We start from the raw sequence: 15,429 nt of genomic DNA, 5'->3' as shown, positions 1-15,429 counted from the left end.
TGTGTAGTGCCAGTTTATTGGTACGCTTGAAAGTGCTGTTCCCGCTCTCTTCAAAATCCCTAAGGCCTGAACCTGCTCTTTCTTACAGAGTTTGTAAACACCATTCTTTATTGCTGAGAACAAAAAGTGATTGTAGCTGGAGTGAACCTTTGCGATCATCATTTCAGTTCTTCAGGTTCCTTTGTTAATGAGTTGGCCATATGGTATTGCAGGGCAGGAGAAATACAGAGGTAAAACTATTTTATTTTCCTTGAAGGATCTGTCTGCACTTTATGGTATACAGTACAGTTCAGGCCAGTGCCAACAGTGTCTTTTAGGCAGCAAATTCTTTTATTACTGTGTAATTCATTGTCATGCTGTGAACAGGAGAAGTACCATACATGGAGAAAGACAGGTTTCTCAGCAGCTTGTTTGAGACTTTCCAACCTACTTACATGGACTTCAGTGGAGCGGCTCTGAATTTTGGCACAGCTTCACACTTTTCTAATGCAGAAATCCTTTGGCAAACACTTACTTGTTTACACCTCAAACAGCCAACAGGAAGGATGGAGGAATGTGATGGGTGCTGTACTGACTTACCTCTGTTCCCTGGCTTTTGATGGTCTCATTAACATTTGCCCTTTAACATCATAGCTGATATTTACAGACCATTCACTTTAAGATTCCTTCACTGGAGGTGGCATATTTATTTTAAAAATATATTGAAATATCAAATGATGCCCATTTTTACTACAGTAACCTAGCATAATTTTTATTGCACTCACTATTGTTCTAAATGGGCAGCTGGATACAGACATGAGCAGAAAGTCTGCCCTGTGGGAAACTGAAAACGGAAATCATCACCATAGTCAGCCTTCTAAGTTCATTCCTACATGTCTCCTCTGACTGTGATCACCTAGCCATATTTATGCTTCTTACTCTTGATACATCTTCTGTTCAAGCTAGGAAAGTCCAAAGAGATCAAGTGAATGAAAAGCAGAAGTTGTTCCCAGAGGAGCAGTGTGTCTGTATCAGGTGAGAACTCATAAGATCTGGATACAAATGTTATCTTTACTGTCTGTGGGGATGCTCTGACTCTACGTTCAGGATAGCGACTGAGGCTGGATTTTTATGTTTCTCAAGAGGCCATAAGCTTTGCTGCTGCACAGAGGTACTCTGACTATGGGCTAGATATGTCTACACAAGGAGTTGGTACAGTTGATACCAACTGTTGAGCAGTAATTGCTTGACCTGTAGTGCTGTCCCCACCTAAGCATGCCCAAAAGAGGATTAAACTGACTCTTGACACTCATAGTGTCCAGTTGCCTTTGTCGGAGCCTGTGACAGAATTCTTGGTTGGTGCAAGGTGTGTGCTTATGAAACCAACCTTGGGACTCATTACCAAAGCTTCAGTTGGTAATTTGAGATAGCAGGATGCCTGATACCTCATCAGCATCTCTACTGTGCTTGATACTCCTTAAAAATACTGAAGCTGAAGGATAGCCACCACTATGGAGCGAAGGCCGTAAGAAATACTCAGTTACTTGCAGTGGCCAAGCAATGGTAGATCCATCTTTCCAGTCTCCATGTGTGAAACAGAAATGCAAGGGAAAAGAAGGTAAATACCATTTACAGTCCACTGAGTGGTTTTACCTATGAGGCTGGTTTGATGGTGATGTTCGCATGTGCATAGACTCAATCCTAGAGCATAAGAGAAAACATAGCCAGCCTGATGTGTTAGTGCATTGCCTGGGAGTGCAGACACAGGAGTTGAGAAGGGGGAATTTGACGTCCTTGGAGTTCAAAAATGAATTTGTGAGTGACTTTGCAAGAGTATTTGGAACCAGCATTATACATGGGGCAGATTTAGGTTACCAGCAGTTCGTATGCTGAAGTAATTACATAAATTTAAAAGGGGAAACTGAAAAAAAAAAAATAATACCAAAGGCTAGAGCCTTTCTCAGTGCATTAGGACCATCTGTGACACAAAGACAGTATGTGCCAAACCGTTAGCTGATAGAAGTCTCTAGGAAGGAGTGCAAGAGAGAATTATTTCATATTGTCCCAGAAAACATACACATAAGGAATTTGGTATTACCTCAAGAAGGAGGAGGTATTTTTGTTATTATGTAATTTTTCCTGTATATTACTTCAAAACTAGGCAGTTTATCTCCCTGACGTGAAGGCATGCATGCCTGTTTTGCTTTTGAGATTATTATTTTTTTTTTTTTTTTAGTCCATCAGGGAGTCCTCAACATACCTTTCACTGAGATTCCTCATTGATGGTTGCAGTTGCCAACTCAGTGAACTGGCTGTGCCGTCAGCTGTGGGCCGCTATTGTCTGCCACACCTGCAGACCCCTGGCTTGTGAGGTCTACATCAGTCTCACTCTTTCCTCTCCGCTTGCAGAACGTTGTTTCCACCCCAGTTCAGGACATTGCCCATGCTAGATTTCCTTCTGAAAACAGATGCCATGCAGCACTCGGCAGTCACTGGAAGCTTGTTGTATCTTCTGGCTTGAGGCTCATACATCTTGTCGCTTTTTGGCATCCATCCCATGCATGCTGCACACTTGCAGCATTTTGACAAAGCTGCCTGTAGAGCTGCACATGGTAGGAGGCTGAAGGGATTCCCTTAGGCAAACGTACCTGGCCTCCTGCAGAAAAGGGGCCTTAAGGTGTTGTTGGTTCTCTCCAACAACCTGCTGTTGTGTACCATGGCGAGTCCCAGTTTGAAGATAATCTTACTAGTGGGTTGCCTTCTTGAATTTGAATGTTTTTAGGACAGGATAGCTTTGGGTTCAAATTACATCTTTTTGGAGTATACTATTTTTATGTTTAACCTTCAGGGAGAATTTGAAATTTATTAACTGAATCTGCCCTAGTGGAAGCGTCTCCAGCATTACTTTTTCAATGTTCATCCAGACCTTACTTAGCACTGGAGTGTCAGTTATTTTTGGTAAAGCACTTAATCAACAGCTTTGATATTTGGAATTGCCAGTTGCAGAGAGAACACAGGCAAATTTTGTTTTCCTTAAATACCAATAGTGTGAGTGTTGTCCCAGGTCATAATAAATGGGCACTTTGCTATCAAAGTATTTTGTATTGGATTTATTTTTCCTACATATCATGCAGCAACGTATTTACAGTAAAAGGCCTTTTTCACTGGTGGTGAAATGATTCAATAAGTTATATGATATGTCTTGGGGAATAGAGTTAATGGGGGAAAAATGGGGTTAGTGTTGAAGTCTTTTAGGGAGCTTCTACTTGTCATTCAGTCTAGCCTTCTTAGTCATATACGGACGGTTCAAACCGAGATAGCGACTGCCTAAATAAATGAGTAGCAAAACACAGGTACCATGGGTAAGCACTGGAAAATGAAGACACAGTGAACATATGCATAGGGCTTCTCCTTCCCTTTGCCTTTCTGTGTTAGGGGATTCACTGAGTAGGCTGGTTTGCCTTAGTGTTTGGGAAGCCAAGTCTGGGAAGAATATAAATTTAACCAAATGTTTTCCAGTTAATGCAGCTGGAGGCCAGAGTAACATCATGTGTTCCACAGGGTACATACCACTACAGTCATGTTCACTGATGCCTTAAATTTAATGCAGGGATTTGAATTATGTAGCCAAAGTATGCAGATTCTGGGATGCCCCTTTTCTGTAGGCTTGTTTAAAGATGAGGATAGCTGGAACTGATTCCTCTATGCATCTCCTTTTCATCTTGCTGGTACAAAGAATGGTGGGTAGCAAGCTCAAATACATCCACTGAGTCATAATAATTTAAGCAGCTCTGATAAACCACAGGTGTGGTCTCCTAGAGTGGTGTCATGTGGCCTTAGACCACAATCAGCCATATTGTGCAGATTTCTTTTTCTTCAGACTTTTCTGTTGGCAGCATTTCTAAAGTTTCAAGGAATTTGTTTTGGTAGAGAAGTAACTGAGGAAAACTGTTACCATCTCAGTGAATCTCAGTCTAAATTCAGAATCCTGTCTATTAACTTTAATAAGTAAAATAAGTGTCTACTGCTCTTCATTTAGATTAGCTCTGTGGATCTGGTGCAGTTAAAAACAGTGAGGCTATTGTAATTTGGATATCTGCAACACCATTCGTAATTACCTTGCTGTTACAACATTAATTTAAAACTTCACTGAAGATGGACAAAATTTGGTACAGCAGTTACAAACAAGAAAATGGTCCTAAGACTGTCACAAGTAATTCCTGTACAATTTGAAATCCATGGGCTTTGGCCAATCTATAACAGAGACATTACTTCAACTTTGAGAAAGTTTACTGGAACAAAATTACGGGATTCACCCAGTGACAAGTGAAGTAACTCTGGAGGTAGGAAAGTGGTATCTGCATAGCTCTGCTTGAATTTTGTAGGGTTTCTGACAGCATTTGCTAGCTCCCTACCTCTGGAATCATGCAGTGTTAACGAAGTTTTTAAGTGTGTGTTTACTTTCAAGCATTTAAGCAGTTCTGCTGTTTTGAGTGGCTTCTGTCAAATATGGAGGCGGTGGTGGTGTGGTTCAAAGGAAGATAATACTTGGCTCTTTGAATCCAAAGGGTCTTGTCCTCATTAAGACACAGGAATTTGCATAAAAAATCAGAACTTGGTTGGTCTTTAAAGCTTCATACACTTCAGGATTGCATCAAATTTATAACTTTGATATCTGAGTAGGGTGGAGTATAGAGGAGGTGTTTTAGTGATCTAATGCCTAAAAATACAAGTAGAGTAAGAGAAATCCAAATTTGGCAGTGGCAGCTGCACAGATTGTAAGGATGACTGCATTCATCGTGACTTTATGATTTTAGTGTGGCAGTTAATCAAGGAAAGATTTGGGGCTTGGTTATGAGTATGGAAGAGAGCTGGTAACTGAATTTTGCAAGTATGTGTTACTGCTTACATTATCTGTGCTGACTCTCTGCTAAACCCAGTAAGAATTATAGGGCTATTGATCTTTGTCTCCCAGTGTCAGTAATTTAGGATGATGAGACGTTTTTTCTTTGAGAAGAACTTGTCAGCTATAATATGCCTATGTGGTTTTAAAATCAATATTGTAGGTGGTAGGTGAAGTGATTAATTGAGGTGTTTTTAAATTACGTTTTGCATTTTATTACTTTCTGAACTGAATCTGTGCTTCGGCAAGTATTTAAGCACAAGCCCATTTTTTGTACTTAGAGCATCCTTACTAAAGATGACTGTTCTCTTGCTTTAAGTTCAATCCAGACTTAAGGACCTAGAATCATAGAATGGTTTGAGTTGGAAGGGAGCTTTAAAGGTCACCTAGTCCAACCTCACTGCAATCAGCAGGAACATCTTTGACTAGATCAGGTTGCTCAGAGCTCCATCCAACCTGACCTGGAATGTTTCCAGGGATGGGGCATCTACCACCTCTCTGAGCAACCTGTTCCAGTGTTTCACCCCCCTCATCATAAGAGATTTCTTCCTTATATGTAGTCTAAATCTACCCTCTTTTAGTTTAAAACCATTGCCCCTTGTCCTATCACAACAGGCCCTGCTAAAATGTTTGTCCTTATCTTTCTTATAAGCCTCCTTGATATATATTGAAAGGCTGCAGTAAGGTCTCCCCAGAGCTTTCTCTTCTCCAGGCTAAACAACCCCAGCTCTTTCAGCCTTTCCTCATAGAAGACGTGTCCATCCCTCTGATTGTTTTTGTGGCCCTTCTCTGGACCAGCTCCAACAGGTCCGTGTCTTTACTGTGCTGAGGACCCCAGAGCTGGACACAGTACTCCAGGTGGGGTCTCACCAGAGCAGAGGAGCAGAATAACCTCCCTCAACCTGCTGGCCATCCTTCGTTTGATGCAGCCCAGGATACAGTTTTTCATCCACCAGTACCCCCAAGTCCTTCTCTGCAGGGCTGCCCTTAATCCCTTTATCCACCAGCCTGTATTGATACCAGGGGTTGCCCTGACCCAGGTGCAGGTCCTTGCACTTGGACTTGTTGAACCTCATGAGGTTCACATGGGCCCACTTCTCAAGCTTGTCCGGGTCCCTCTGGATGGCATCCCAACCCTTGGGCGTGTTAGCCACACAACTTAGCTTGATGTCATCTGCAAATTTGCTGAGGGTGCACTCAGTTCCACTGTCTATGTCATTGGTGAAGATATTAAACAGTACTGATCCCAATACGGACCCCTGAGGGACACCACTTGTCACTGATCTCCATCCGGACATTGAGCCGTTGACCACTACCCTTGGATGCGACCATCCAGCCAATTCCTTTATCCACTGAACAGTCCATCTGTCAAATCCCTCTCTCCAATTTAGAGAGAAGGATGTTGTGGGGGACTGTGTCAAAGGCCTTACAGAAGTCCAGATAGATGACATCCATACCTCTTCGCTTGCCTTAAGCTCCAATGTTATGGAAGAAAATGCCAGCATAGTTCAGGTCTGTTTAAATAATGTTGTTCCACAGCCTCTATGACATTTTTGTCTCTACTAGTGTAGTACAGATAGCATTCAAACTGCGACTTTGGCACTTGCTTCCTCACACACAGTACTTCTGTGCCACGGCCAGTAACGTAATGAATCAGGCCCTCCTTTGATGCACAGGAATAGAAAGTGAGAGAATAATGTAAGAAGTGAGAGAAATGTAACTGAAAAATCTCACTGCAGAATTATCCCTGCCTTTGAAAGCCCTTTGGGTTTGGAAGATACATGGTCCTCACGGCTGCCATCCAGATTCAACCCAGAAGTCCCTGACTGCAATAAAATTGTGGTGAAGCTGGTGTTGTGTGAGAGCTAACTGCACTATGAAGCTTTGGAGAGCAATGCAAGTACAGCATAAATACTTGGTCTGTTCACTGAATGACTTGAAGGGCTTTGCTGTCTCAGCAGGAATTTCCACCTGATTTTCTGGGACAACTTAGGATGACCTAAACCCTCCAGCAAAAGTCTGCATCGCCAAGAAAGGCCTGGTATAATTCACTGCCATTGTCGTTACTGTTAAGTAAATTTGGTAGAGAACTTACAGCTCTACGTATGTGTGATTAGAAATCCCATTGAAATAGTTGGTGTTTTAAATGGAGTGAACACAATACATTTGTTTCAAGAGGTATCAGTGGCCAAATACCACGCTTTGGTAACTTCAGCATTCCCTGGTTATTTGACTGGACAGAACTGGTTGAATCAGGTTGGTTAGCTGTCAGGCAAGAGGTACATCTGGTTAATGGTCTCCCTTTTTCAGTCATTCATGAAGGAGAGGTAATGCTGATGAGTGGCTAGATTGACATGTAAGGTTTGTGCTGATGGCTAGCCAAATTGAGACTAGAGTGAGAAAGAAAACATTCTAAATTTCCCTGCATCACTCAGCCACACCTAGGTTTCTGCAAAGAAACTGTTCTATTCTGTGGAATATTTTTATTGATATACACAACTTGTAAACTGAAAGAGCCCTAGGCTGACAAAATATGAAGCCCTTCAAAAGGTAATATGGACCTCTTTGTTTTGGTGGACAACTCTGAGTACCATTTGTTTATTAAGGAGGTTTCTGTCTTGTCTGGAAAAGTACTATGTTCATGCAGTATTAAATAAAGGAATGTGCTGTATATGTTTTAAATACCTCCTTTTTTTTTGATGATCACCTTATGGAAACATCTTTATCATTCTCTGAATTACGACATTTAAATATAAACTCACAGCTAGCTTCTTCCAAAAGTTCTGCATTTAGACTTCATAATTACTTACTCAAATGGGTTTGAATTCCCCTAATTATTTGCATGTTCATGCATAGCTTGGTATATTAAAGTTTTTCTTCTTCCTCCTTAAGAAGATGAGTGAGGTACTCAGAAAAGTAGGATGACCTGTGCTTTACTCCATGTCGATGCATATGCACAGAGCTCTCCAGACTCATCTTGGTGTAGAGCAGTTCTTGTTCTTCAAGAACAGAGAAAGATTAGAGTTACCATACCACATCAGATCTTTAGAGTATATGGCATATTTGTCTTTGATCTTTGAACCCAGGAACTTCTGACACCTCACAGGGAGATGAAACATCTCTATGATGCATCCAGTCAGTTATGAAGAAACTTGGCAGGGGTGTGTGTGGGATGATGCCACCTTGACTGGTCAGCTTGTGCCTCTAGGGGAAAGGTTTTCTTGAACTTTCTCAACACCCATCATGATGTATGTTTATACTGGTCATAAAACTGACTAGTCTCTATTAAAACTGCGAACAGAGTTCCTTGCATCTGAACTTTCTGAGACAGCAAAACTTGAAAGCCAAATGCAGGATGTATGGTGTAATAATTCCTTGTAGTTGTCTGCTCTTTGGTGTTTTGGTTATCCTTTATTGAGATGGTCCCTTTGGTCAGTAGCATCTGGTACTATTTTACTTGTATTTAACTGAGAATGAAGATTTATTTTAAATTACAGAATAGCAGACTTTGGCATAGCCCATGTTTTCAGCAGCCACAGCCTGTAACTATAATGTAACAGCTCATAACATATCTGGTTCAGGCTGAATCTGATCTTTGTCAAACGTGGTTTGAGGTTAAGCTTCACCAGATGAAAAACTTTCAGAAGACAAATATCAAATTATTTGCTCTTCAACCAAAGCATCTCTATTCTTTGGGGTTGTCTTTGGATGTATTGGTGTTGTCTTCCAAAATGAAGCTTTTTATGTATTTACAAAGATTTTTAGATTGGCAGACTGTATCAGTTAGATTTCACCTGGGACAAAATGCTCCTTTGACATATGCCACACCACATTAGGTGTCTCAGTATGCAGCAATTCATATGTTCAGTTCATTTGCTGGATAGGTGAGAATATCAAGGGGGAAATGAAAAAATCACAGAGTAGTTGAGGTTGAAGGGACCTCTGAGGGTCATCTGGTCCAACACCCTGCTCAAGCAGGATTACCTAGAGCCAGTTGCACAGGACCATGTCCAGACAGCTTTTGTATATTTCCATTCATGGAGACTCCAAAACCTCCCTGGGCAGCCTGTGTCAGTGCTCAGTCACCCTCATAGGGAAAAAGTGTTTCCTGATGTTCAGAGGGAACCTCCTGTATTTCAGTTTGTGCCTATTGCCTCCTGTCCTGTCACTGGGCACCACTGAAAAGAGCCTGGCTCCATCTTCTTTACACTCTCCCTTCAGGTATTTGTACACTTTGATAAGATCCCTCCTGAGCCTTCTCTTCTACAGGCTGAACAGTCTCAGCTCTCAGCCTTTCTTGAGAGGAGACATGCACCAGTCCCTTCATCATCTTTGTGGCCCCTCATTGGACTCTCTCCAATACGTCCGTGTCTCTCTTGTACAACACTGGGGAGCCCAGAACTGGTCCCAGCACTCCAGTGCTGAGTACAGGGGAAGGATCACCTCCCTTGACTTGCCGGCAACACTCCTCCTAATGCAGCACAGGACACCATTGGCCTTCTTTGCAGCAAGGGCACATTGCTGGCTGATGGTCAACTTGTCCATCAGGACTCCCAGGTCCTTCTCTGCCAAGTTGCTTTCCAGCTGGGTAGCCCCCAGCATGTGGTGGTTGTTCCTCCCCTGGTACAGGAGTGTGTACTTCCCCTTGTTGAACTGCACGAGGTTCAGCCCATTTCTCCAGCTTGTTGAGGTCCCTCTGGATGGCAGTATGACCCTCTGGCATGTCAGTCACTCCTCCCAGTTTTGTGTCACCTGCAAACTTGCTGATGGTACACTCTGCCCCATCATCCAGATCATTGAGGCTAGTTACTTGCCTCCAACTGGACTTCATAACAGTGATCAAAGAGATAAGCAACGAAGTCAGGTTAACATCTGCTTGATGATTGTTGTTAAATCTGAAGGGAAAAAAAACCAACTAAAAGTGGCATAAACCAAATGTGAAGGGCTGTGAGCTAAAACACAAAGCATGATACTGTTTCTAAAAGTCTTCTTGACATAAGCAAAACAGCTGCTGGACAAGATGGTATTTTAATGAACAGGTAGTGGCTTGCTTTTCTGTTTGTTAATATTTATAAGAACATTATGAGCTGAACAACTGCCTTGTAGTTAAGGGTAGTCCTTACCTGGGGAATGGTGGGATTCTTCCACTCATGACCTTTATAAACCTCACTTGAATCTTTGTTATTCAGTGGATTGCCTGCTCTTGAGGCAAAATGAAAATGGAGGTGTGCTGCATAGGTAACTACGAACCTTCAATACTTGATACAGAGTGTAATAAGATACTGCTTGTAGAAATGTATTAACAACATGCAACAAATTTCCATAGGGGCTATTTTTTTGTTTCCTTTTAAACTAATGCTTGAACTTCTCACAGACTTCTTGTGTGCCTTTGTAATAGCCCTCCCAGGGGCTGCACTGGCTATCCTCCACATCCCCCAGGGGGTAAGGTTGCACATTAGGCTGATCACAAGAAGGGGTGTGTTGGAGAAAATGAGAATATCCTTTATAAAGCATTCTCTTTTTTTTCTTCTTCTCTTTTCTGTCATTTAACAACTAGATACACTTGTCTTTCCAGTACCATCTTGGTAATAAATAACAAGGTATTGTCATCACTTTGTACGGTATTGTTCTCTTAAAAGTCATTGCATGAAATGTATGCATGTGCATGAACAAAGAAATCTGCCAAAAAATTTTCTCTTGAGAGCTCCACCACCCAAAAAGCATTTAAGCTGCCCCTGTCCATAGTTCTTTAACCTGCTTTGTGAGGAATTCAAATTACAGAAGTCCTTGTCTACCCATGGGCGCATCTTCATCTCAGTGCCATTCCAGTGAAGTGCTGCTGTTACGATAGTTGTGCAGGTGGCTTTTTCACAGGCTCACTAAAAACTGTAGAATTCAATAGTGAGCATTGTTCCTTCCTATTGTTAACAAAAATTAAAGACACATTAATGAAAATTTTTATTTAACTTATAATACATATGAGCTCAAGGGATACTTTTTTCTACATGTATTTTTATACTGATGCAGCTGAAAGCACAGAAAGAAAGTAAATGTAAGTTTAATTCAGATACAAGTTGCCATTACTTGTAGACTATATTGTTAAAGAAATAATGACAATGCTACGATGCTGTTTTCCAAAGCTATCAAAATACTAGCTTATAGATCATCCGGAACAGAGCATGGAGAACACTGGTTCCTTCCACTTTTTAATGATTTTGAAGTGCCCTAAAAATGCAGTGGTAATCCTAAATTTGAATCTGATCTTCCAAACAGAGTTTTCCTGCAGAGCTTGTATGTGATTGGCATGCCTTTTGTTGGAAGTGCCTGCATCCAAGTGATCTTTTACTGTCAGAAAATGAGAAGAATTGAAGACTGTACCAAAACTTTTCTTTTTTTTTTTCATTTTAGAGCACCAGAATAATAAACAGTTTTTTTATAGAATTCTCCAGTATAAGGAGCTTCTTCAGTGTAAAGTTCATGAACAGCTTGCACAGAGGGAATCTGATACATGCTGTTCAGCAGATGTTGCCTGTTTCTTAGTGCTTGTTGTTAGGTAAGGCAGATTCTAGAAATGCAGTACCAGGTAGCAAAATTATTTAGCTTTGTTAATTGCATTCTTAAAATCAGGATGCACACGGTATGGTTCGGGTGGAAAGGTTGGATTCCTGCTGTTTTCCAGGCTTCGATTACTGCTGGCATATGTGGTACATCATAGAAGTTGCCCGTTTTGCTTCCACCCACGTGTGCTTCTGTAAAGTACTAACAGGACAGCGTAGGAACTGTTTTAGTTTAGAGGTTTGTGCGTATGTGTAGTCACCATTTCTTGTTACTCTGGTGGAGAGCTTTTCTGGTGTGCATGGCATCAGCTTTAGCAGGTGGTGGTGAAGTAGCACCAAAAGGCCATGGTGAGAGATGTCCCTGTGCAGGCACAACAGACAATGGTCACCTTCAGATGCAGAAAAGCTAAATCAGTGACTGCAAGTTTTCAGTGGGGAAGAAAGGCTTAACAGCCATTCCAGGTGCCTCCAGGTCCCAGGCCTTACTGCCTCCCATTGTGATTCCCTCCTGTAATGCTGCCGATGTGTAGCTCCCTGCCTCCCCTCCTCCCCACAACATGGTCTTCCCCTTTTAAATCACAGCACCACTGCCATTTTGTAGCAGCTGAGAGCCACGGCCTGGTGTCCACGTGCTGTGTGCCCAGTTCCCATGGTGTCAACAGTCGGTTACCACTGCAGGCAGTGGGCTAACAGGGCATTGCTGGAAGCCAGCAGTGGTCCAAAGGTGAGATCTTGACTCCAGGAAAAATGCCCTTTGATGTCAGCAAAGGCAGGATCTCCACAAGATCGTGCAGTCCAGAGGCTGAAACTGGGAAGATCTCTCAGTGTATTTCTCTGGTTTCCCTTTGCCTCTGATACATGTATTATTTTTCAGTTTATTCTCTTCAGAGCTCAGTAAGAAGCAGCTTTCTGTCCCATGAAACTTTTCAACACACACAAAGCATTAGAAAACAACTGTGAGCCAAACGAAGCATTATGAAACAGAGGTAAACCCAAGAATTTTACAAAAAATCTTAAGGTAAGCCAGGTATGAAAAGCATTCAAGAGTGATCCAGAAAGTCTGACTCACTGTCCAGCAGATTTGTAGAAACTATAGCAAGCAGCAGAATTAATAAAGAAATGGATAATTAGAGTCATTAGGAGGCACCAGCATTACTTTAAAGAAAAAATTGTCACAGAGGAGCCAGTGGGCATGTGGATAGGTATAGTCAATGTAGTGCACTTGAATTTTCAAAAGGTTTTGATAGGATTATCAAAGGTTTTTAAAGAAGCAAAGGTGCCTTGTGATTAGAAGGAAACACTTTTTATGGATTAATAATTAGAAAGCAATAAAAATACATGGTTGGTTTATCAGTGGAGAGAGGTTTCCTGTGAAGTCCCTCAAGGATCTTAGTTGGAATCTGTGCTATTCATCGCTTCAATACTGACCCAGAAAGAGACTGAATGTGCTGATAATAGAGAATTATTCAGGGTAGGGAAAACTAAAAGCTAGCTACAGGTACTTACAGAAGGCTCCTAATTTACTTGGCATTGGGTAAAAACATGAATGGTTGAATTTCTGTCATTATACGCTAACTAATGTCCGCAAAACCCCACAAATTATATATATGTGTATACTGATGAGCTCCAAATTAGCTATTGTTTTCAGAAAGGAGATCTTGATACTGCAGAAACATCACAAAGCTGTCAGCTCGGTAAGCAATCTTGAAAGCAAATAAAAAGTTGGATTTTGATAAGAAGCCACCACTAAATCTGCCTACATATGTAATGCTGCCTGCAGTTCTGGCTACATTTCAACAAGGACTTTGTAGAAGGTGAAAAGGTGTAGAGAAAAGCAGCAAAAAGGATCAAATGCATCAGAATGACTTCCGTAAAATGAGTGAATATATAAATGGAGATTTTTCTTTCTGATTAGAGACTACTACTGGAGTAGTATAAAGTCAAGAATGGTATGGGAAAGGTGGGTAACGAACAATTATTTGCAAAGTCTCATAACTCAAAAACAAAGGAAAGGTTCTCTGTCACCATATCTAAAATAGCAGTACTTTTTTTTCTATTTTAATCAATGTGTAACAATGTTGTGAAACTCTGAGCCATAGAATCTTGCAAAAGCTAAAGATAGAAGTGAACACAAGAGAAAACTGAACATAATCACAAAGGTTAGGTTCAATGTTTGCTGTTAAACACAGTGAACCAGGTGCAACCTCCAAGTCAAAAAAAAGCCCTAAACAGACTGCCAAAAGGTGGGGTAGTGCATGAGAGGCAGACCTCCGAACTTGCTCTCCTTCTCCCCTAAGTATCCTTTATCTTCCACTGATACTGGACACCTGTCTGATGCAGTACTGTCTCTAATGTTCTGTACACTTCTGCTGAAGGATCAGAGCAAGAGCTCTGGCCTTCCTGTAGATGGGCTCAGTGATGCTTGGAAACTTTGTCTTGGATTTAGGGAGCCCAGCTTCCAACCTTGTGTCCTGGCTGCCTTGGCAAAGAATGCCAATCCAGAACATTCATGGCCTAAGAAATTTCCTTTCAGCAGATGTATTGACATCAATTGCTATTAAAAATGATGGGACGGGGGTTGAGAAGAGGTGTATAATTGCTTTTACCATCTGTTTCTCCAGTTGTGTCAAGAAGCAAATTCAATGGGAAGGTTTTTATTCTGTCTTCTCTGATACAGAAAATAACTTTCTGTTTATTTTATCTACCTTCCTTTTTTAAATTTCACTCTTGCCCCTGTTCTTTCAATACACACACCTTTATTTTTCTTTCAGTAGTCTTTATCAAGCAGAATGTTTGATTCATATGTATTTTATATTATTATTTTGCACTTGTCATATTCTTTGCTGTTTACATTGGTACAGAATGTCTTTCTGTTATAGATTATCTGAAACGGCTGCTCTGCCCTTTCTTCCTTTCACATTTCATTTTTATCTCTCTTTGCTTCTGTAGATGACAAAGCCCACAATGGAAGGATCCAGCCAAACATGCTTAGTGCCACAAGCAGGCCTGTCAGATGGAATTCCTCACGTCAGCCTCCAATTAACAGACGGTAGCTCATGTTGGAAGGAGATGGATTTAACAGATGAAATCTCCTTCTTTAACAGTGATGCATTTTTCTCCAGGTTAGTACTCCTTTTTTGTCTTTGTTTGTTTGTTCTGTACCTGCAACTCCAGCTCTGATCATTTTGAACACTTTTTTTCCATTGATGCTTACAGAGTCAGTATGCTGGGGTGTAAGGCAAATTAATGCGCGTATCCCCATTGAAGCCACACATTCCAACAGGTTCCTTACAAAGCCAGCTGTGTGCTTTAGTTTGCCTTTCCGATATAAATTTTCCAGCATGTGAAGGTGGCCTGTTTGGTGAAGGAGTGGAGATGGACAGGACTGATCAAAGATCATGCACTAGAAATTACACCAAGCACAAGATGCAACTGAAATGTAAGGTATCTCCTTTGAGCAATTAAGCGTATTTGATCTGCCCAGTTTAAGTCTTAAGAGACAGCTGACTTTATTCCCATTCTCAATTCAAAAAGGAAGGGGCTTTTGAGGGCTTTTATCTTTCTGGCAGGAATGGTGATAGTACTAGTATTGTTCAGACAAGACAGAGAATAAGAGTATCTATAGAGTATCTACAAGAGTATCTATCTGAATTTATCAGTAAGAGTCTGTCTGTCTAGAACATCTGTAAGAGTATCTATCAAAAGGAGTATCTTAAGTTTTGATTGCTGGCACTTTGTCAATGAGTTGAACAGGTAATGGGCAATTTGGTATCTTGTAAAGTCCTTACCTGAATGTCAGACTGAACCAGTATCTTTTCATTGTTCTTGGGATATTGAATTGAGTCTGTCATTCCCTTTCTTCTTGTGTCTAGTGCATCACATGAAGGATTCAAGTTACTGTGGGAAATTGCTGTATGCTACTGAAATATGGGGTTGGCCTAATGTGGGAAATAGTGCTATTTACATGTCATGAAACACAACACTGCAGTG

At 41.2% G+C, this 15,429-nt stretch overlaps 1 protein-coding gene across 8 annotated transcripts in view; it reads left to right on the top strand.

Annotated features, from left to right (window-relative positions):
* Nucleotides 1–15,429, top strand: part of FAM13A (family with sequence similarity 13 member A) — a 167,474-nt gene that overhangs the window by 76,257 nt on the left and 75,788 nt on the right. For all 8 annotated transcript variants that reach the window (XM_049815117.1, XM_049815119.1, XM_049815122.1 and 5 more), the window contains one exon: nt 14,389–14,561. In XM_049815117.1, coding sequence (XP_049671074.1) covers nt 14,389–14,561 — 173 coding nt within the window. The remainder of the gene's footprint in view (nt 1–14,388; nt 14,562–15,429) is intronic.

Source organism: Accipiter gentilis, chromosome 12 (genome assembly GCF_929443795.1).
Source record: "Accipiter gentilis chromosome 12, bAccGen1.1, whole genome shotgun sequence".
In the NCBI taxonomy this organism is placed as follows: Eukaryota; Metazoa; Chordata; class Aves; order Accipitriformes; family Accipitridae; genus Astur; species Astur gentilis.
The sequence above is the reverse complement of the archived record's forward strand: the minus strand, read 5'-3'. Positions and strand labels throughout refer to the sequence as shown.